Source organism: Carassius gibelio, chromosome A3 (genome assembly GCF_023724105.1).
Source record: "Carassius gibelio isolate Cgi1373 ecotype wild population from Czech Republic chromosome A3, carGib1.2-hapl.c, whole genome shotgun sequence".
Taxonomy (NCBI): domain Eukaryota; kingdom Metazoa; phylum Chordata; class Actinopteri; order Cypriniformes; family Cyprinidae; genus Carassius; species Carassius gibelio.
The window spans coordinates 26675416-26697051 of record NC_068373.1 but is presented as its reverse complement, the minus strand read 5'-3'; the positions used below and the strand labels follow the sequence as shown (position 1 = coordinate 26697051).

General features: G+C 35.6%; 1 protein-coding gene across 2 annotated transcripts in view; it reads left to right on the top strand.

Annotated features, from left to right (window-relative positions):
• LOC127953934 (cAMP-dependent protein kinase type I-beta regulatory subunit-like) overlaps window positions 1-21636 on the top strand; it is a 50769-nt gene that overhangs the window by 6493 nt on the left and 22640 nt on the right. For both annotated transcript variants that reach the window (XM_052553314.1, XM_052553306.1), the window contains exons 5-6: window positions 19493-19554; window positions 21228-21274. In XM_052553314.1, coding sequence (XP_052409274.1) covers window positions 19493-19554; window positions 21228-21274 — 109 coding nt within the window. The remainder of the gene's footprint in view (window positions 1-19492; window positions 19555-21227; window positions 21275-21636) is intronic.

Sequence of the window (21636 nt, the reverse complement as noted above, 5' to 3'; positions counted from 1 at the left end):
GTTGTTTGTTCTCAGGTATATAAGTATATAAAGTTTGGGTTTCCTGTAAATAACTGAGATGTATGTAAACACAACCATATTAATGTTCTATTTTTAACTTAAGTGTTATCAGAGTTACCAAAGACTTATTATATTTGGCGGTTTTGAGCCGTCGTGTTTTCTTTATGCACGCTCTTGAAGGGTTGCCATGTCCACTTATTAAGAGAGACACTTATTAAGTGTCTCTGGGCTTGTGGTTTGGACATGCCCCATAAAGCAATCCAGTTTACGGAGTTAATAAAGTAGGCAGGTGCATGCCTCAGTATATTATGGTATGTGGCTTATTTCCGAGATAACGCTTTTAGATTTGAGTTTATTATGGCCTTCTTCTTATTCGTTTTTTTTCTTGCAAGATCTGGCAACACTAATGTGTCAAAACATACCCTGGGATTTCTTGCATTGCACATACAGAAGAGAGAGAACTCTTAATACGTATATAAATATGTTTTTAACCTCGGATCCAGACACACTGCGTAAAATGTCTGTAAATGCGGTTGTCAATAGTCATTTCAGTTGCTCAACGCAGCTGTCACTCCTGTGTGTTACTGAACTGTGTGTACAGAGCAAGATTAAGCACTGTCTTTGTTATGAATCGGCTTGTTTCTTGTTGTCAGCGCTGGTCTGGTGTGTGTTCGGCGGGGGGGTGAGGGTGTGAGTCGTGTCAAGAGGGGCTCGAGAGTAGCCACTGTATTCGCTCTGTTGATCTCTTCACCATGGAAACCCATGTCGAAATAAACCATGCATTGTGTCTGAGCGTAGTGGAAAGTGTGTTTTAATTCTGGTGTAGGGAAATAGCGCTGCTCGGATTGTTTCATTTTGGCTTTCAAGTCCAGGAGATGCCACAAACCCTAAACAACAACGAGGAGAAAAAAGCCTCTCCCAGTCCACCAGGAATTTCGCTCAGGTTGTGTACAGAATACGGTTTCACTGCCGAAGAGAATCCATTATCCACACAGATCCACCATGAAGGGAGCAAACTCTCAGCTTTCTGCTTTCAGAGCCTCTATGAGAACATGCGAAACGGCCCAAATACATAAACTCCCCAAAACATCCCGTCTGCACTCAGCTGGAAATTCACCACACTTATCATCAGGCTCTCTTGCCAGGGACTGCAGATGCACGTTATCGGCTCTTAAGGTTCTTGGCTGTTGTGAATATCAGCATTTATCAGAATTACAGGCAAATTAAGTTGGAAGAGACTGATTTTGTGCAGTGCATCATCTGAAGGCGAGGCATGGCTTGTCATTTCTCTTCTGAAAGCTCCAGAACGCTCTTCATATTTCTGATTCAGACTCGTGGGGAACACTAATGTTGTTTCCATGGTTATGGAGTCTTGGCTCCTGGCGACGGTCTCACACGATGTCCAATTATCTGCATGTGTGTGTCTGCGATTGCTGTCAAAGCAACAGGCTTGATGTGGTCTTACCGAACATGACTCTGCAGTATCTGGGAAATGACAGGATAATGACTTTATGCCGGGATCTTTTCATTGTTTTATAGAGTTATGTTAGTGTGAGATGTTGCAGATTCACTAATAGCAGTCTGGGTTTCTCTATGCATGCAGTGAACACTCAAATATTTTTATTAACTTATTAATGCCTGCTTTATATTTATTGCTATATAAAGATAGATAGATAGATAGATAGATAGATAGATAGATAGATAGATAGATAGATAGATAGATAGATAGATAGATAGATAGATAGATAGATAGATAGATAGATAGATAGATAGTTTGTGGTCATTAGTTCTGGGAGATTTTATCCTTTTAAAATTTTATTCAGCAAGGATGCATTAAATTTTATAATAAAAAGTTGTTAAAAGATATTTCTATTTCAAATTAATGCTGCTCATTTGTATCTTCTGTTCATCAAAAATATGAATGATTCCACAAAAATATTAAGCAGCACAACTGTTTCTAACAGTAATAATAAGAAATGTTTCTTGAGCAGATCATCATCATATGAGAATGATTTCTGAAGGATCACGTGACACTGAAGACTGGAGGAATGATGCTGAAAATTCAGCTTTGCCATCACACAAATAAATAATGAATATATTATTTTTAATAATAATTTTTAAAAGTATATATTAAAAGTATATATTTAATATTCGAATAAAATTCAATACGTTCAATATTCAATTAAAAATATATTCAAATTAGTGGAAAACTAAAATTAAAATGGAAATCATAAATCATTTCAACAGGAATGCAATTAAATATATATATATATATATATATATATATATATATATATATATATATATATATATATATATATATATATATATATTATTTTAATTTCAACTAGTTGATAAGGCAACCTATCTTATTTGAATTTACCTTTATTTTTTATATGCATTGATGTACTAAAATAACATAAACTAAAACTGAAATAAACATTTAAAATAAAAATAAAATAAAAAGTACATGGACATATGAAAAAAACATAATAACTCACAATGAAATTACTGAAATGTTAATTAAAACTAAAACTAAAATGGATAATATAAAGACAAAGAGTATTTTAAAATATGAATAAAGCTATAATATCTCAAAGATACACTACAATAACACTGATTCAAATAGAAAACATAAGTTCTAATAAAATTTAACAGTATTACTGTTTTTCTTTTTGGCCTGGGTGAACTTAAAGAATTTTTGAAGAAGTGTGGACTTAAGAAACTTCTTTCAGAAACATGACAAATCTTACTGACACCGACCATTTGAATGGTAGTGAATGTAATTATTTGATTTGATTATTCGTCTATCTTGATCTGTAGACTCTAGTCTACTACATCCCAGACTTGTGCACAGTGCAGTAAACTCAGAAAGCAGCAGCATACACACACCAGCTAACATGGTGAGCGAGACTCATGTGCTCTGCAAATATCATCACCATTGGCACAGATTTGGCTGTTGGCTCTTGCAGCCGTTCACACATATGGCCATATATAGCAGAACCTTGCTTTATTATGCTGCAGTCAGTAAGAGTTTCTTGTTAAGATCATGGGCAGATGTAATCAGCGCTGCTGGAGCTCAACATTACAGCTAGATACTGTAAGGGTGTATCTGGCATGTGGTATAGCCCACCCTAGGGTCCGCCCCGGGTTAGTTGTTGTCTAGTGTGGTTTTGTTGCCATGGCAAATAAAAACAATTACCTCTCGATGGTATGGGAATAACTCATTTGCACAATCTGATGTTGAACTTGACGTTGGGAGTTAGGTCAGCATGAAAGACATGTGAGTCATCAATAAAAAGCTGAATAACAATATTCTAGCACAAAAAAAGATCTTTCTATTTTGTTTATCATCTATTTTATTATGTTTTTTCAGGAGAAAGAATGATTTCTGAAGGATCATGTTTCTGAAGGATCATTTGTACTGTACATGTGTTCAGGTTTTAACTCTTCACAGGTTTCTGTGAGACTTGTTGAGAGGTTTAGGCTTTTCACATACATTTACATTTCTTTGCCTGTTTTGCTTGCATAATTAGTGTTGAAAAGGCCACTCTTTCCATTTTTCTTTCTTTATTTTTACATCTATTTATTTTTAAGTTTTTGCATTACATCTAAGTGTAATGCTGTGTCATTTCGTATATTTTTTGTAGAAAATGTTTTATTTATTTATTTATTTATAACCGTAATATTATTTATTCCTCTGCTGTAAGAGTATTAATCACATATCACAAAATAATTTTACAGTGCTAAAAGAAATCTATATTCTCCTAAAATGGGCTTTATTTTCTTTTTGCAAATTTTTTACGCAGTATGACCATTATAAATAATTAAATATAAAATGTATTTTCTTTATGCAATGATTCTTTTTTTGTTTTTCTACAGGTTTTGTGAGGATCACGTGTTGTTTTTGATTAGGCCTATATCATGCTATGCCAGTGTATATTTCTTAATCTCTAGTTTTATCTATGTTGTTGATTAAGCAGAAGTTAACATTTTCAGTGTTATTTTACCCGCAAACACAAGTGGACATCTGAACCTACAGAGTCTTGATTTGCACTAACAACATCCTATCTGGGGCCCCAACTCTCCCTCCTTCCAAAGGGGCCCTTCAGCATCTCAAACAACAGAGCTTTGTGTTCCAATTAAAAACCAAAATACCAGAAATCAGCAGTAATGAGTGCTTGAGCTGCACCGAACCACTGAACTGAGCAGTACTACTGTACAGTACATACAGAGGCATTCTTTATCTGTTTTTACAGACATTGTGTTGTGGTTTTTATGCACATTTGTGCACGTACATGAAGTAAGTCACTGTGTGCAAATACGTCATACTTTCTAGAATTAGACTGATAAGCTTGTGGAGATTAGCATGTAAAATAATGTTTTCCTTGTATAACATCATCACAGCTCCAAAGCACGGGTAACATAACGCGGTTAAATGTAATAAAAGCATGGTTAGTTTGATTTTAAATGTTTTCGATGTCTCCTGATAACTCATAGTGGCTTTATCATGTCCAAACATATCTGTTTAGCTCCCCTTTATAATGTTAACCTGCTCTTAGCATAATGTCTGTCTGGGTTCCTGCTCATATCTGATATAAACTTCACACTGTGATTGTGGGGGACAGCTGTTTCACGCACCTGCGGACCAGACAGTACTGTTAAAAATGACCTTTAAAGTAGACGGTCACGCTTTTGTAATGCTAGCTAGTGTGGCTATTGAGTTTCATATGCGGTCCAGGTCCAGAAAGAAAGGTGGATTAGGTAGAACTTTGTCTGAAAGTTATTCATCTATTTTATTATTTTAACAGTTTTTTAATTTAGCCAGAAAATGTTCAAGTGAAACACTGATGGAATTCTAAATAAATGAGAGAAAGACAAGGACAAACTAGCTGTCTTTATGCAGACTGAGTGAAGTGTGTGTAATTTGTTAGCATTCTTCAGTGGATGGATGGGTCTGTGTCTGTGTCTGGAGAACCTCAAGTCTGTCGTCACATGTGCACGTTAGCTATCTTTGTCAGTCCAGCAGGTCATTTCGCACTAGAATGTCAAAAGAGTCAATTTTTTAATCAAATTAATTTATATAATGCTTTTCGCAAAACCCATTGTATCAAAGCTGCTTTACAAAAAAAGAAAAAATTAAATAATGTATTGCCCTATGTGACTAATCCATATATATTAGGGGTGTAACAGTTCAGTTTGTATCACAAGTAAATGCAATAGAGCAAAGATACAAATAAAATAAACATTGCTTTTCAGGTATTTTAGTTAGGTCTAAAATTATTTTTAGGTACATAAATTGAATAAAGTAATCAAATGTAAAATAACATTGCATATTTGACTGTATAAAATCGTATATTAATCTTGCGTATCTATAAAGTAGTATTGCATCCTTGATATCTACAAAATTTAATATATTTATAAAAGAAAGATACAGCTTTACGATTCTCTCTGGAAAAGGCTGAGCTCCACGCTGTGGGCGGAGCTAAAGAGTGACTAGCACTTGGGCGCCGAATGCCAACAAAACAGACATTTGATGCTGTTTCACTTACCGTCTGCAGTTCTGAATCATGACCGGGATCTTTTATAGCTGGAATGGCTCCATTCTTCAGTGTCAAACAATGTGCAAATCCAGTGCGAACACGGCCTTGTTAACAAACAAACTGTATCCACTGTTTACGAAACGTTGGGTTCTTCGGGAAGCTGAACAAAGTTATCTTTCACTTACAACCAACTTTGGAGATATTCTTCCCGAGTGAGTCCCGTGCAGCGCTGCTGAATAAATAAGCGCTGCAAAAGCATCGATAGCTAACTATGATTGTTAGTTCCATTGAACTAACGTGAACTAATGACGGAGCTTGCGACCATAGTTCAGTCCCTCCAGGAATTCAAGATTTTTTTTTGGTGATTTTTGCAATCAAAATGCCTTGTTTTCCTACGACTTTTTTCAAAATTTGCGATAAAATTAGCAGCATTTTTTATTGTTTTGCAGTGAAAATATACCACATACAACATTCTTCTAACACTGTTATGACTTTTCTGACTTCGAAAGCCACAGTAGGTCTCCAGATTAACATTTGAGGACAGCAGCACTAGTGCCATTAAGTTCTACAGAAGGTGTCTCCAACAACTGACAGTAAAGCACTCATCTCAGAGATGTCTATTTGATGTTTGCATTTACATATGCAAGATGTATTTTTAAGAGTGCTCGTTCACCTGCAATACGTCTCTAAGATGTTTCCTGTCAGATGTCATTTATTAGAATGCATGTAAAACTGCTTCTGAGACCTTTATCAGAGTACACAGCAGATGATTCCCGGCTCTTTAGCAGACGTCTTACAGATGTAATAAATATCATTCATAATGTCATTCATAATGTCTAACTATAATATAATGAATACAAAAATATATAGGCTACAAAAGATTTTGAGTTTATTGAACAATGTTTTTTCTGGTTTCCACATCAGTGGCGTTTGTTCTGATATCAGCTTTAACAGAATTCTTTGCTCCTCACAAGATTTCCCAAAGATGTTAATTATGTGGTAAATTCGACTGCTTTCCTCACTGTATCTCCCAGCGCTGTGTATATCAGTGTCTCGTGATCGAGATCGCCTTTCTTTGACTGAAGGCGTATTGCGGTGACGTCACGGGGTGCTTCTAAGTCCAAATTATGCTAAACATTTGTGGCAATTATGTACATTTTTGATCTTTTGAGAAAATTGCGGAGTTTGCTTGATTTTGCGATAAATTCAGTGATCGCAAAATCTCAAAATCCCGGAGGGACTGATAGTTGTTTTTGGGAAATGCACTCCTGGTCAATGTGTGTGCGAGCAAAATGCCCATATAAGGAGTTCCACCCTTTATTACGTAATGAAGAGCCATGATCGAAAGATTCTTTCCGAAATTTGTAAGAAACTTGGTAGTGTGTATTTGGCACAAAAATACTCTGTTATACGTCCAAATAGTTTTTTTGAAACCTTGGCCATGCTTAGCATGAGAATCCAACTCTTTAACATTGTAAATAACTCTGAATGAATGAAACAGCATTAGACCTCCCTTTTAAAGTTACAAAAGCTATTCAATCAACAGTAGCGGACTTAGTGACTGGGGAGCCCTAAGCAAATTTCAGGTATGGGGCCTGAACAGAATAACTATGTGCTCTTTTACGCCTTTTAACCCTTACTGTACTCTCTCTCTCATAGTTCATAATTTATCTACCCCTGTTAACAATCACGTAGCCGAGATTTGCCATATATATTGCTTCATATGTGTATGTTGTATGCATGCAAAGATGTATATATCTAACTTTTTATATATTGCTAGGTGATAATACATATTTAATTTTTTAACAACATACAATACCAATCAAGCAGTTGAGATTTGCCACATAGTATTTATCATTTTACTGTATGCAGGTAAGATTGGATATACTTTTAGTAGTTGTATTTATATAGCCTATATTATTCATTAAAAAGAGCTCACCCATAAGTATTTATGATATTTTGATCTGTAAATATGGTATGAGTCCTTCCTTTACTGTAAATCTATGAATTATTTTGTGGCTTTTCCTCCTTCAGGCAAAAATCATGCATCATTTAGAAAATTAGTGCATTTCTTCTTAACAAGCCGCCCAATTTGAAGTATTTTGTCTTTAGCAACAATTTTGTATGGGACGAGTTTTTTACTGAAGTTAAACATGCACCACTAATAATATGCTGCCTATTAATTTTGGCTGGGAATCATATGAACACTTAGATATGCAGTGATATTTTTAGTTCATGTTGGCTTGTCGGTACTTGTATTCATTCTTATAATTGCATTTTGTACTAGCAATAAATTTCCAAATGATAACTAAAGGTTTCCATTACATATGACCAAAGATTTTTCCCTTTTCATGGTACGATAATGAGGATTACTTTGATTTATCGAGCTTTAGCTGTCAAATCAATGCTTAAAACTGCGTGCTGCAGCCTGCCGGAGCGCACGGATGGCTTTGGGTTTTCAGTGAAGTTCTTGTAGCAGTCGACACTAAAACATGAGATGAGTGCAGTCACTCTGCAGTGCAGACGCACAGTCTGAAGCTGAAATAAACAGGTCAGAATGTGACACTGAGCTGATTCAATTCCTGACATGGACTCAATTTACATTACCAAAAGTATGGGACCAGTAAGGTTTTTATTTTATTATTTTTTATAAAAGAAAGGATTTTTTCAGCAAGGATGAATTAAATTGATCCAAGTTGGCAGTATAGGTACTCATAATATTACAAAAAAAATGATATTTCAAATAAATGCTGTTCTTGTGAACTTTCGATTCATCAAAGAATCCTGAAAAATGTATTACTGTTTCCACAAAAAATATTAAGCAGCACAAATGTTTTCATCATTGATAATAATTAGAAATGTTTCTGAGCACCAAATCAGCATATTATAATTATTTATGAAGGATCACGTGAGAATTCAGCTTTTCCATCACAGGAATAAATGACTTTTTTTATACTGTATATATTCAAACAGAAAATTTGACCTTTTTAAACTGTAATAATATTTCACTATATTGCTGATGAAGCCTTGCTGAACAATAGAGATTTCTTAAAAAATATTGTATTTTATTTTTTGTATTTTTACTGTATAATTTGTATCTTGTAAACCTTATGCACTGACATTTTATATTTGTCACAATCATGTATGTCAGCATGCAGTAACATGTTTGTTTAGTTGATCAATGTTTCTCAGAATTTTATAACGCTACCTATTCATTAAATGTATTATATATATATTTTTCTGCAGACAGATTTAGTTAATCCAGTGCTGGTTTCTCTAATCTGTGTGTGTCCTTGTGTTCACATAAAGTAGATCACGCCGCTGGGGTAATCCACCAGTTAAGCAGCGAGTAATGACCCTTCTGGCCTTTGACCCTTGACCCATCAGCCTCTGCCCTTTGCTCTTATATCCCAGCGCTGATGGACAGTGAACATCTTTGGAAACAACAAAGTGCATCACATCATTAATGAACTTTTCCGTGAAGCTCCTCAGAACAAACAAACAGTCATTTCTGAATAACATCTGATCTTTTCTGTTTATACCGTACCTATCAGTCAAGTCCAAACTGAAGTAAGTCGCACCTTTTGGTTTGGAGTGTTTTTTAATTAGCACAGCTCATAGTTTACCTGATCGGCCACACACACCGCAGGGGACTTGTAAGGGGAGTTTATTGTGTCCCAGTCTGTTTTAGGCTGAGGAAATTTGAAGCAGAGGAAGTTCAGTGAAAGCTGAATCACAGCTTGAGAGCTCAGGCTAATGGAGGACACCTTTGACACTTAGATCTGCCTCATAATCTGCTCAAATGCTCCCACACCAGGTGGCTGCCCGTTTCCTTTAGATATGTGCTCGAAAGAGGCACTCTTCAGAAGAGCCAGAGATAAACAGAGACATGAACATATGTGGTCTAGTCGTTAATCGTACACTAAATGTTTGATTTAGTGCCAGGCACTCCACTTTCACTGTTGATTTAGTTAAACATGGCATTTAAGAATTACAACAAAAAACACTTTTACTGTAAAAACAGTTTAACAATTTATTAAGATACTCCAAACTAAAGTTGACTTTTACATTTTAAGTCAAGATTTAGCAGAATTTGATTACTCTAGAAATTTGACTCAACCAATTAGTACAAAGCATTATTTTAGTATACTTTATATTTAACAATATTTTGTATAATTAGCTTTTATTATTAGTTGATTATTTCTATTTAGGTTTTTATTTCAGTTTTAGTTTTAGTAAATGCAGTTCTTTAACTTGAACTTATTTGCTTCTCTTTTTTTTTCTTGTTTAAGTTCAAGTTCACCTCCATCTAAGATTTATATTTGATTTGATTTTAGCTTCATTTCAGTTACCAAAAGGTGAATTTTTAATAATGCTGGTTTTATTTAACAATAACAGTGCTGCTTAGTGCTCGGTTTTTCTTAAGTTTGATGTTTCTCCATGAAAAGTTGTTAAGGTTTTGTGGGTGATTTTAGCACGTTGCTATGAATTTACTTTTTTTTTTTTTTTGACTGGTTTTGTTGTAAACCAAATGAAAGTAAGCCTGATTGTGTGTGTCTGTGTGTGTATGATTTCAATTAATTTTAAATTCCACACATTATTTTACAAAAATCACAAAATTTCGCAAAAATACAGAAAAAAACTGAAATATTATTCAAATTCATAATATCTGTTATCAATTTGAATATCTTTTAAAGTGTAATTTATTCATGTGATGCAAATCATAATTTTCAGCATTATAACTCAAGTCTTCAGTGCCACATGATCCTTCAGAAATCACTCTAATATGATGATTTGCTGCTCAAGAAACCTTTCTAATTTTAATCAATGTTCAAATCACTTTTGATCAGTTGAATGCCTCCTTGCTAAATAAGAATATTAATTTATAAAAAAAATAAAAAAGTTTTTGAACAGTATGTACTCAACGGCCCCTGCAGTTTCACTCTCTATCCTGTAAGAGATGCTGTTTCTCCAGTGACTCCAGATGATCCACAATCAGACACGGTTCATTTAGTGCCAGATAGCAGAGCGGAGAAAATGAGCACATGGCGTTACATCAGTCCTGTATGCTTATCAACACTGTATAATTTGAAGCTGTTAGGTTCGTGTGAGCTGTTCAGATCTGGCCCACGGGAAGCTGCGATGTTTGGCTGTGATGTGGGCCGCTTTTGGGAGGCACTTGACAGCTTCCACACAGGTGTGTTTGCTCTGGCAGCGGCGATGTCGTACAAACACACACTCTCACCAGGAAGGAGGAGGAAAGTGGCTGCATGGCTAATGAATAGCCTTAACTGACTTGGCCCGAGGATGTTTGTCTGGGCAGTTTTACAGCAAGCTTGTGTGTGTGTGTGTGTGTGTGTGTGTGCAATGAAGGCTGTCCCCAGCTGGAAGTTTCACTCGTCTTTCTTCCCGTGCAGAATTACTGCAGCAGTTTTACCCTGCGATTGTCACTTGAGCTGTTGTAAAGTGCTAGTCTGTGTGTGGTCAATATTTAGCATAGCATACCTCTGAAATTCACTACAACTGTATCTGTGAAGATTTCTGAAGGGAGAAAAGTGTGTGATCGACTAATAACTCTGTACAGTTGGCCATATTTACAAATTATGTGTTTTCACATAAAAGGGAGTATTGCTTTAAAAAAAATAAGATTTATTTATTTCTGTATGTTTGGAGAATATTCAGGTGAAAATTATTTATTATCTATTTATTTATAAATTATTTAATTATTTTTTTACTTGTTTATACATTTATATTTATTTAATTTATTTAGAAATTAATGTATTTTTTAATTGATTTAATTTCAGCAAAAATTAAAGCACTATTTATTTATTTAGTTAATTACTTACCCAATTAATTTTTATTTACTTCTTTGTAAATCTATATTTTACTTTCTTGCTTTTATTCATACATTCAGTTAGTTAATTATTATGTTATGACTTTTTTATTATTTATAATGGCATATTTATGTAATTTTTTTATTAATCAATTTTTATTTATTTATTTATTTATCCTGGTAGTTAATCCGTTATTTTTTTACTTTTTCATTGATTTACTTATAAATACATATTTTTAAAAAAGGATTTATAAATGAAAGTTTTTTTTATTTATTAAATGTCCGCAAAAAGTACATTATTCCTTTTTTTTGTTATTTGCTCGTTATGATATATTAATATTTATTTTCTTATTTGCATTTATTTATTTTGTTAGTTATTTACTTATTTTTTATTTATTTATTCATACATTTTTAGCTATGTATTTTTATTTACACATTTATTAATTCAGTTAATCAGGTAGTTAGTTACTTACTTTTAAATCTATATTTATATATTACTTATAAATACATTTCTGTTTTATTTTAAAATGTTTATACTTTCAGCAGCTTCTTATTTTGCATTACATATCATAATTCAGCACTTTGTCTGTCATCATCTTCCCTGTTCTCTAGATATTGACATCTGTTATAAAAAAAAAACTCATACCAAACTCATTTGTGCATAATGAAAGTGAATGAATCAGTAGCAACAGGATCTGTCTTCTGCTGCCTTTCTAAACGTGTTCCAGTTAATTTAATTCCAGCCTTTTTCGGCCTCTTTTCCTCTCCCGTCCTCCTGTGAGCAGTGTAAACAGCTTTTCCCGTTAACACTGGACAAAAGGGGGTGAGCAAACACATCTCTCTCTTTCCTCTGCTGGACACAGAGAAACAGGCAGCGCTTCCTGTCAAGTGTCAGACACTTTAGTCTGCTTGTCTGTTTTTATTGCCTGTGTGAGTGTATGTAGGTGAGACGGTCGGCCTTGTGATCAGGACACGTGAGAAACACAGAGCCTCTGTCCTGGCAACACAATACACTTTTCCTCTTTTTCCGTCCATGGTTCAAAAGGGGGAATCTCATGAAGAAAAGCCAGGTCATGCTTCACCTTAAAACCAACAGAATATTTAGAAGTAGGAAATTTAGCCTTTTTAAGAGCCATTGAGGATATTATTGTTGCGTTTGAATTCAAATTAAATGTTCATAATGGTAATGTGGGGGGAAAAAATAATAAAGTAATCATAATCTGAATATGATTTTTTTAAGTCAACAAATTGAAATAAAGTAAACAAAAAACAAACCAAAATAGTAGAATGATGTAAAAAGACGTAAGACATAATTGACATAGATGAAAATTGTGGGAAGGTACGTTTTATTAGTGCATAACTTTAGCTGAATTTCCTCTGTTGGTCTGACCTCTTTTTGACAATGTCATAATCTGTTACTTTTTAACTTGATAACGTGTGCCAAATATGTAAGGATCTGTTTTTCCATTTTGCAATGTCATACTGAACTGCAAATCACATTGCTCAGATGTTGATCTTTCATAGCCCTGGAGAATTCATGTGGGTTTGTCCATGTATTAACATTGTCTCAGGCAAAAATCAATCAAATGTTGACCTACAGTGAGAGTATTATTCAACAGTTTGAGGTCTGTAAGATGTTTTTGAAGCTAATTTAAGATTTTTTTTAAATTTTATTATTACAATATAAAATACTTGTTTTATTACAACATATTTTAAGATGCAATTTATTACCTAATTTTCAGCATCATTACTGCAGTCTTCAGTGTCACATGATCCTTCAGAAATCATTCTGATGCTGATCAGCTGCTCAAGAAACATTTCTTTTTGTAATGCATGCTGAAAACAGTTGTGCTGCTTAATATGATATCATTTTTGTGGAAACCATGACAAAAGTTTAATAGCATAATGTAACTGTATAATTGCTGTTAATAGCGGAGCATTAATTTCTTTATTTTTAAAGTATTACTGGCTCTTAAACTTTGAACGATGTAGATTTAAAATGAATGTGGATACCAGCTCAGATCATTTTGTGTTGCAAGGATTGAATGAGAAACATTTGCATTTATACTCCGATCTTTGGCATTTAATTGCAAGATTTGCATGGTGTCTCCTTGCATATTGCTGGGATATCTTCTAAGACTCTTGTGGAGACAATATTTCTTTATTTCTCTGGAGATGAAGAGACGAGAGACTGAATAAAGCCATTTGCTCTGCTTTTAATCTCATTAGTATCATTCTGATTATTTCCTCCGTATGGTGATGTTAAACAGTGGATTCAATTGTCTGAAACTGACAATTATGACCATTGTTTCTCCTTCCCTCTGTTTCAGTCTGTCTCTCTTTTCCTCTGGCTTCCTCCTGTCTTTCTGTTGTTTTTCCTCCCTCCCAAACATTCCTGCATTCTTGCTTTTTCCTGCTTTAAAGCCCACTGTCTCCTTCAGCTGCTTGTGAGGTGTATTTGGTCTTGTCTGTGCTGTGATTCGTGCACGATGAGCTTGACACATTCGCTGCAATTGCAATAAACTGCAGTGTGAAGGTTTGATGCTTGAGTCGTCAACGCTATGAATACTCATTCATTCAACATGATTAAATGCCATTTAATCAGTCTTTCTGACAGTCAGGTACTCATTTGGACTTCTTTGGTTTGAATGGTTCCACTGTAAATGAATCCACCCATCACTGAAGACAAACAGGGAGACAGACAGACGTATAGACTTGATTAACTGACCAAATGGAGCTGATTTAGACCTGTTTGTAAGCATCTTTCCTTATTAAGTGGCTGTGTCTCGCAGATAGCGTGTCTCAGGGTTGATCTCTTAAAAGGACACAGGTGTGTGACTAAGAGTCTGACTCTGTCATCTGTTTAACACACAGCACGCACAGTAGCAAATGAAGCAAACACCCAGACCTGGTGTGGCATTGTTCATACAATGGGATCCAAAACATGCTCTACTTAGCTTTTACTGTCTTAAGGCTAAAGGGTTTGTTTCTTTGCATTCAGTGGTTTTTCTCTTGACGTTTGCGAGTGTAAGGCAGGCTCAGGCTTGTGTGGAGAAATAAAGGAGACTTACAGTAATGTTGGTGCTTTTAACACTTTCCCTTTGAAAGAGAGAGATTCAGTTAAAGAAGAGGTGATGATTTAGGAGCCTCATTAGATTTTGCGGTCGCACATATGCACATGAAAACAGTCATTTAGAGACCACTGTGCAGACGCTCGGCGACATCTCATCTTTTCCTTCATAGGGTCTTCAGCAAAGAATAAATGTCCCTGAATGACACAAAAAACAACACAAGCTGGGATTGGTAGCTTTACATGTCAGCTTCAATCATTGAGCAGAATAAAGCACACTAGAACAAATCAGTCAAAATTCTGATCGCACTTATTCTTAGTTTTAAGTATAATTGCCCAAAAATGTTTGTTTAAAAAACAATTTTATTTTTAATGTTTTTCAAATAAATAGTTTTTTTTTAAAAGTCACCATGGCTGTATTTGTTTGATAAAAAATACATTAAAAACTTTATTATTTTGAAATATTACAATTGAAAACAACTGTTTTTATTAAAATATATTTTAAAATTTAATTTATTAGTCGAAGCTGAATTTTCAGCATCATTACACTCATATGGTGATTTAATGCTAAAGAAACACTTTTATGATTATCAATGTTAACAGTTGCTGCTTAATATTTTTATGGAAACTGTAATATTTTCAGAAATCTTTGAATAGAAACAGTTTTTTTTTTTTTTTTTTAAATAGGAGTCCTTTGTAACATTGTTCATGTATTTTACAGTCACTTTTGATCTGTTTAATGTGTCCTTGATGAATAAAAGAAAAAGAAAAAAACAACAACTTTTGAATCTCGTCAATTATGCCCCGTGGCAGTACGTCATCAAACAGCAGTGAACGTCACTCGCTCTATTAGTTTGTGGTTTTTGGATGTGAACTGTGAATACTCTACTCATTGTTTTTCCCAGAAGCCTGTGCTCTTATCCTTCATAGTGACTTCAACATCCACACTGACGCGTCTCATGTTCTTCAGTGCATCCCACCATAATTCTGTGGTGAATCGCACACCCCTGTAGTCTCTGTCTAAACCCCTCCATATGTTTTATCACTCATATACTCTTACTCAAACCCATCAACTTTTCCTCCTCCCACTCATTCATGGACAGGTTCAGACAAAAACTTTGTTCCTTCTCATGTTGCTGTCTTCCTCCTCAATTTTTTAATTCCTTCTCCTGCTCAAAAGACCAGCATATGTTGGTCAAGACTGGTTTATGCCGGTTAGTGCTGCTTGGTGCTAGTATGAAATGGTCAAACAACATTGTGTTTTTGACCCAGGTGCCATTGCCGGTTGAAATATCCGTGTGAGGACACCAGCATCTAAAATACAGTGGTTGTTGTTTATGATATCCTACAATTATGTGTGTGCAGTTTAGCTCTTGGTGGGAAAAAATAAACAAAAGTGAAGAAACAGTTGAAAGTAAATTCATTCATAAATGGTTTATTCTTTTCTCATATACACTCACTGGCCACTTTATTAGGTATACCTTGCTAGTACCTTCAGAACTGCCTTAATTCTTCATGGCATAGATTCAACAAGGTGTTGGGAACATTCCTCAGAGATTTTGGTCCATATTGACATGATAGTGTTCCACCACATCCCAAAGCTGCTCTATTGGATTGAGATCTGGTGACTGTGGAGGACATTTGAGTAAAGTGAATTCATTGTCATGTTCAAGAAACCAGTCTGAGATGATTTGAGCTTTGTGACATGGAGCATTATCCTGCTGGAAGTAGCCATCAGAAGATCATAAAGGGATGGACATGGTCACAACAATACTCAGGTAGACCGTGGCGTTTAATGTGAAAGTGACGTGACATACAGCCAAGTATGGTGACCCATACTCAGAATTCATGCTCTGCATTTAACCCATCCAAAGTGCACACACACACACACACACACTGTGAACACACACCCGGAGCAGTGGGCAGCCATTTATGCTGCGTCACCCGGGGAGCAGTTGGGGGTTCGGTGCCTTGCTCAAGGGCACCTAAGTCGACTCAAATCCACAACCCTAGGGTTAGGAGTCAAACTCTCTAACCACTAGGCCACAACTTCCCTTAATTATTTTGCTTAAATCTGCAGGTAACTTTTTATAATGCTCAATTGGTACTAAGGGGCACAAAGTGTGCCAATAAAAAATATCCCCCACACCAGTAAACCACCACCATCCTGAACCACTGAGACAAGGCAGGATGGATCCATGCTTTCATGTTCTTTACGTCAAATTCTGACCCTAGCATCTGAATGTTGCAGCAGAAATCGAGACTCATCAGACCAGGCAATATTTTTCCAATCTTCTACTGACCAATTTTGGTGAGCCTGTCCGTATTATAGCCTCCATTTCCTGTTCTTAGCTGACAGGAGCGGCACCTGGTGTGACCTTATGCTGCCGTTGCCCATCTGCTTCAGGGTTTGATATATCGTATTAAAAGATGGTATTCTACATACCTTGGTTGTAACGAGTGGTTATTTGAGTAACTTTTGCCTTTCTATCATCTCTAACAAGTCTGCATATTATCCTCTGACCTCTGACATCAACAAAGCAATTTTGTCCACACTACTACCGCTCACTGGATATTTTCTCTTTTTCAGACCATTCTCTGTAAACCCTAGAGATGGTTGTGTGTGAAAATCCCCGTAGATCAGCAATTTTTCAGATACTCAGACCAGCCCGCCTGGCACCAACAACCATTCCACTGGTCACTTAAATCCTCTTTCTTCCCCATTCTGATGCCACTATGAAATGTTCACATTGCTAATGCTTTTATCACGGTATACAATTATATCACAATATTGAAATTTAGTTTAAACAGTAGCCAGTATAACAGGTTTAACAAAAATAACTGAATATTTAAATAAAATCATGTTTGTTTTCTTTATTTTATAAAAGCACAACATTTTATTGATATTGTGAGTGCAAACAAATAAAAGTAAACCCTTTAATGTAGGGGAGAGCGGTGCACAAAGTAACACTTTCTCAGTTTGTGTAAATCCACATGGCATTCAGAATATATATATATATATATATATATATATATATATATATATATATATATATATATATATATATATATATATATATATATATATATATTATATTTTTTTTTCTTATCCAACCTTGTAGTACTTCTCAAACACTTCCCACCCACACCTTTCTCAAATTTAAGACCGATCTCACCACCGCTCATCACCAGCCACCTTCCCAGTGCCTTTTCCCTCCTTTTAACTTCAAGACTCCTCTGATCATTCCTCCGTCTGACTTCATACTCTGTGACATCACACTTTGAGTTTAACCATCCTGGTCCTTGTAATGGCTACTCACAGCTTTGTTTTAACCACTTCACCTCGCTGAAATAGCCGCAGTTCAGTTCTCCAGGGAGCCATCATCATCATCTCCCACTGAAATCGTATACATCTTGTAATGCCGCAGGGCTGTGAATGGGTTCGAGTGCCGGGGAATCCCCGCAGCCAGACAGCTGATGAGAGCTCTCGTGGTGGAACGTTTTAAATAAACATTCTTTACACTCAGTAAACCTCTAAAACCAAGTGCTTGCAACCGAAGACCACCTACAGTACCAGATGCTCCATTATTTGCTTTCAAGACTGGAATATGAGCTTCAATGCTTCTAATCATTGCATTACTGCTTTCTCTGAAGTAAAATTCATGCAATTACTTTTATATTCTTAAATATGAACTCAAAGGAACTCATTTTAACCACCGCTTGCTGTTTCTACATGTTTTGTTGGCCTTGGTTGCATTATGACCAATGTTTGCTCAGGCTATACATGCAGTGTTGTTATTGTTAACTAAAATCAAAACAAAAACAAAAAAATGTTTTTGCTAATTAGAAAAGAGCTGAAGCTAAATAAAATGTAAATATTAGATGATAAACCGAAGCTTAAAATCCTTAGAAATTTATAAATGTTGCCTTTGCAAATAATTGAAATAAAATAGTTTAAGCTGAAGTAAAATAAGTAAAACTAACTAACTGATTAATTATTTAAGTACATTAAAGCTAAATAGAACTATTAAAAAACAATAAAAGCTAGAGTAGCAGCACAACGCATTAGGTGAAACATTAGATAAAAAACTTAAGCAGAAAAATATAAATGTTGCCTTAGCATCTAGCTGAAATGTTTTAAGCTTACGTGCTTAAATGACTAAATAAAAATATTTAAAATAATAAAAATTAGAAGAACGCATGGTAAAATTAATAAAACTTCAAATAATATGAAAATAAATAAATGAGAGTATACAAATTTAAGCTAGTGTAGGATTTACTTTGAAATGATTTTTACTCAGGACGATTTCACAAATAATGACAAAGAAGCAGGTAACATTGAACTGACTAATGTAAAAAGAATATTTTCTTGTAAAACGTACCCCAATAATTTTTGTTTTATTTGCAACTTCAAAAAATATTTTTTTACAGTGTCAAATATGATTGGTTGTTGCTCATCTTCCACTTTTTTTTGTCACAGTCATAATTAGTTCCTCAATTTGTACGCCTTGAGATGTCAAACCTATTTACATATTTATCATGCAAACATAACATAAATACAGCTACTGAGGCACAGACAACAGCAGCAGCAGTGAATAAACACTGCCTAACACCGGCAGCAGTAAGCAGAGAGGTGTATTGTGGGACTGGAGTCAGGGCTCATGTGGAAGGGCATTATCAGGGTCATAAACTTGTAACACTTACGACACTCTTTGCTTTCACACAGACACTGTTGTGTGGTTTTGTTTCTTGTTTGAGGGTGTGTGTCTCATAAAGAACAGAGTATGTGCATTTACTGTTAGTTTGTTGTCTTTTGTATGTTCAACACATGTGTTTTTTACGGTGAAAACGTGGGGTGAAGGGTGTGATGCAGCAGCCTTAACATGGTCGTGTTGCACTTGAGCTCTGTGACTAGAGCGTGCATTTGGTATTTGTTTTTCCAGTCATAAAGCTGACACCTATATTACCTATATGGTTTACTTCTATTTTTTAATTTCCAATGATTGAATGAGAGATTAATCTAATGTATCTCTTTTTTCCTCCCAGTGACATATTTGATGCCATGTTCCCGGTCACACACATCGCCGGAGAGACAGTAATCCAGCAAGGTAAAGTGTGGAAAAACCTTTTAATTTCACACATACAGTACATATACCAAATTATCAAAAGTGAGATCCCTACACTGATTTGGAAGCGGAAAGACTGAAGTATCTCAAAGCATATGGAGACGGTAGCTGGAATCTCCTGTTGTTTCTCCAGAAGAGAAAGACCCCAGAAATGTGTCTCCAGAAAAGATCTCAACTGTATTTAGAATACTAGAATATAAAGCCAAACAGAGAACAATGCTCTCTATCCTATTCTGTCCACATTAAGGCCTGTGCCAACAGTCACACTAAGCAATTTTAGGAGAAGACAAGGCTGAATGATGACACCCTCACGTTGAGCTATGGAAGAACAACCACAAAGTCCAAACTAAGTGCTGATACTAAGTGTACAAATGCATTGCAGATTGTTTTAGTTTTGTTAGAAGGAATGGTGGGTGATGAGGGTTTTTTCTACAGTCAAACAATGAGCTCTTTTTTGGTTTCATGTGGAGTTCATAAAGCGATAGGGAACAATGAACTGCATGCACGTCTTACATACTCTCTGTGCAATGCAATTCTTCAACCAGAGTTTCGAAGCATTTATCTAACACGGGCAGATTGCCCATAAAATAGATCTAGGAATGTGCAAAGTTTTGTTTGTGTGTGTGTGTAGAAGTGTGCATGTGTGTGTTTTTGTTCTCGTCAAATATTTGACTGCACTCTGTGACTCAAGGATGTGTTAGCCAAAAAACAGAAACTTCAGAGCAGAGGTGATAAAAGACAGGAAGACAGGAACAATACTAAGAAAAATGAGCTGAACGGGTTGAAAGAGAGAGAGAGAAACGGTGTGTTAGCCACTAGTGACCGGTGAGTGTGTTAAGATGAATTGCTTGTGTGATTTATGAGCGCTTAGTGTGTTCGGTGTTAATTAGCCCCGTGAACCCGCGTGAACTCGACAGCGTACGGCTCACGGGCGCTTTTAACTCTTCGGCATGCGCAAACACACACGCTCGCTACCAGGCTCCCAAACACCAATTTCAACACACACTCAGACATCAAAGAGCCTCTGAACCTACAGAAATCCTGTATGTAACCTGTGGCCTTTAACTTGGAAATGTTGGCTTCTGGCACACCCAGCCATCCATTCAAATCTCTCAAATGGGCTGCAGAAGATGGAGCCTGGGAATCATTTAGATGGCACTGCTCTGGGAGGTGCTGATGGTTTTAAAGTGGTGTGCCATCTTTTATCTTTGATACGCACGACTCTTGTGTGTTCTTGGGAAGCGGGGAGTCGGGAAGAGATGGAATCTGGGAATTAGACGACATTATTTATCTTTTCCTCCTTTCTATCTTGGATTTAAAGGCCCCATGAAAAGAAAATTGGAGTTTGGTGGCTTTTAGGCTATTTTCGTTCTTGTAGATGCTAATGCATGCTTAAAAGAATTGACTTTTAGCAGATATAGAAATGCATTTAAACTTTACAGTCAACCATTCAAAAGTTTGGGTTCAGTATTTTTTGGTGAGACTTAAAATCTTAGCGACCCCAAACTTTGAAATAGTAGTGTATGTTCAGTGTTTTAAACGGATTTTCACAACTGAGCAGAAAAACAAGCAAAAGGAAGAAGGAAATATTGCTATTTATCGGTAGTCTTTTTCCTGATTGGAGCAAACTCACTTTTCTCTTTTTTCGTTTTTAGGAGATGAAGGGGACAACTTCTATGTGATTGATCAAGGAGAAGTTGATGTGAGTTCAGTATTTCATACCTGTTTCTACAGCCAAACCCACACGTATGCTGTCGTACATGAAACTTATTAAGATAAACTCATCAAGCCAACTTCAGTAAGGCCTAAGAAAGCAAAGAACATGTCGACATCTGCAATACTGCAGTAATAATGAAAAATCAATATACTAACGACTGTTGTGTACCAATTTCCTTAATGCAAAGTTAAATTGGGTTTTCCCTATTGACTTGGAGTGGAGTGAAATGTTACCTGGGCTTTTTTTTGTGACATTCACCCAGTTTGGGTGACATCTAATAGTAGATCTGTGCTGTATGATAAAAATCTTACCCACTGTTTATAACACTACAAAAAAAGAAAAAGAAA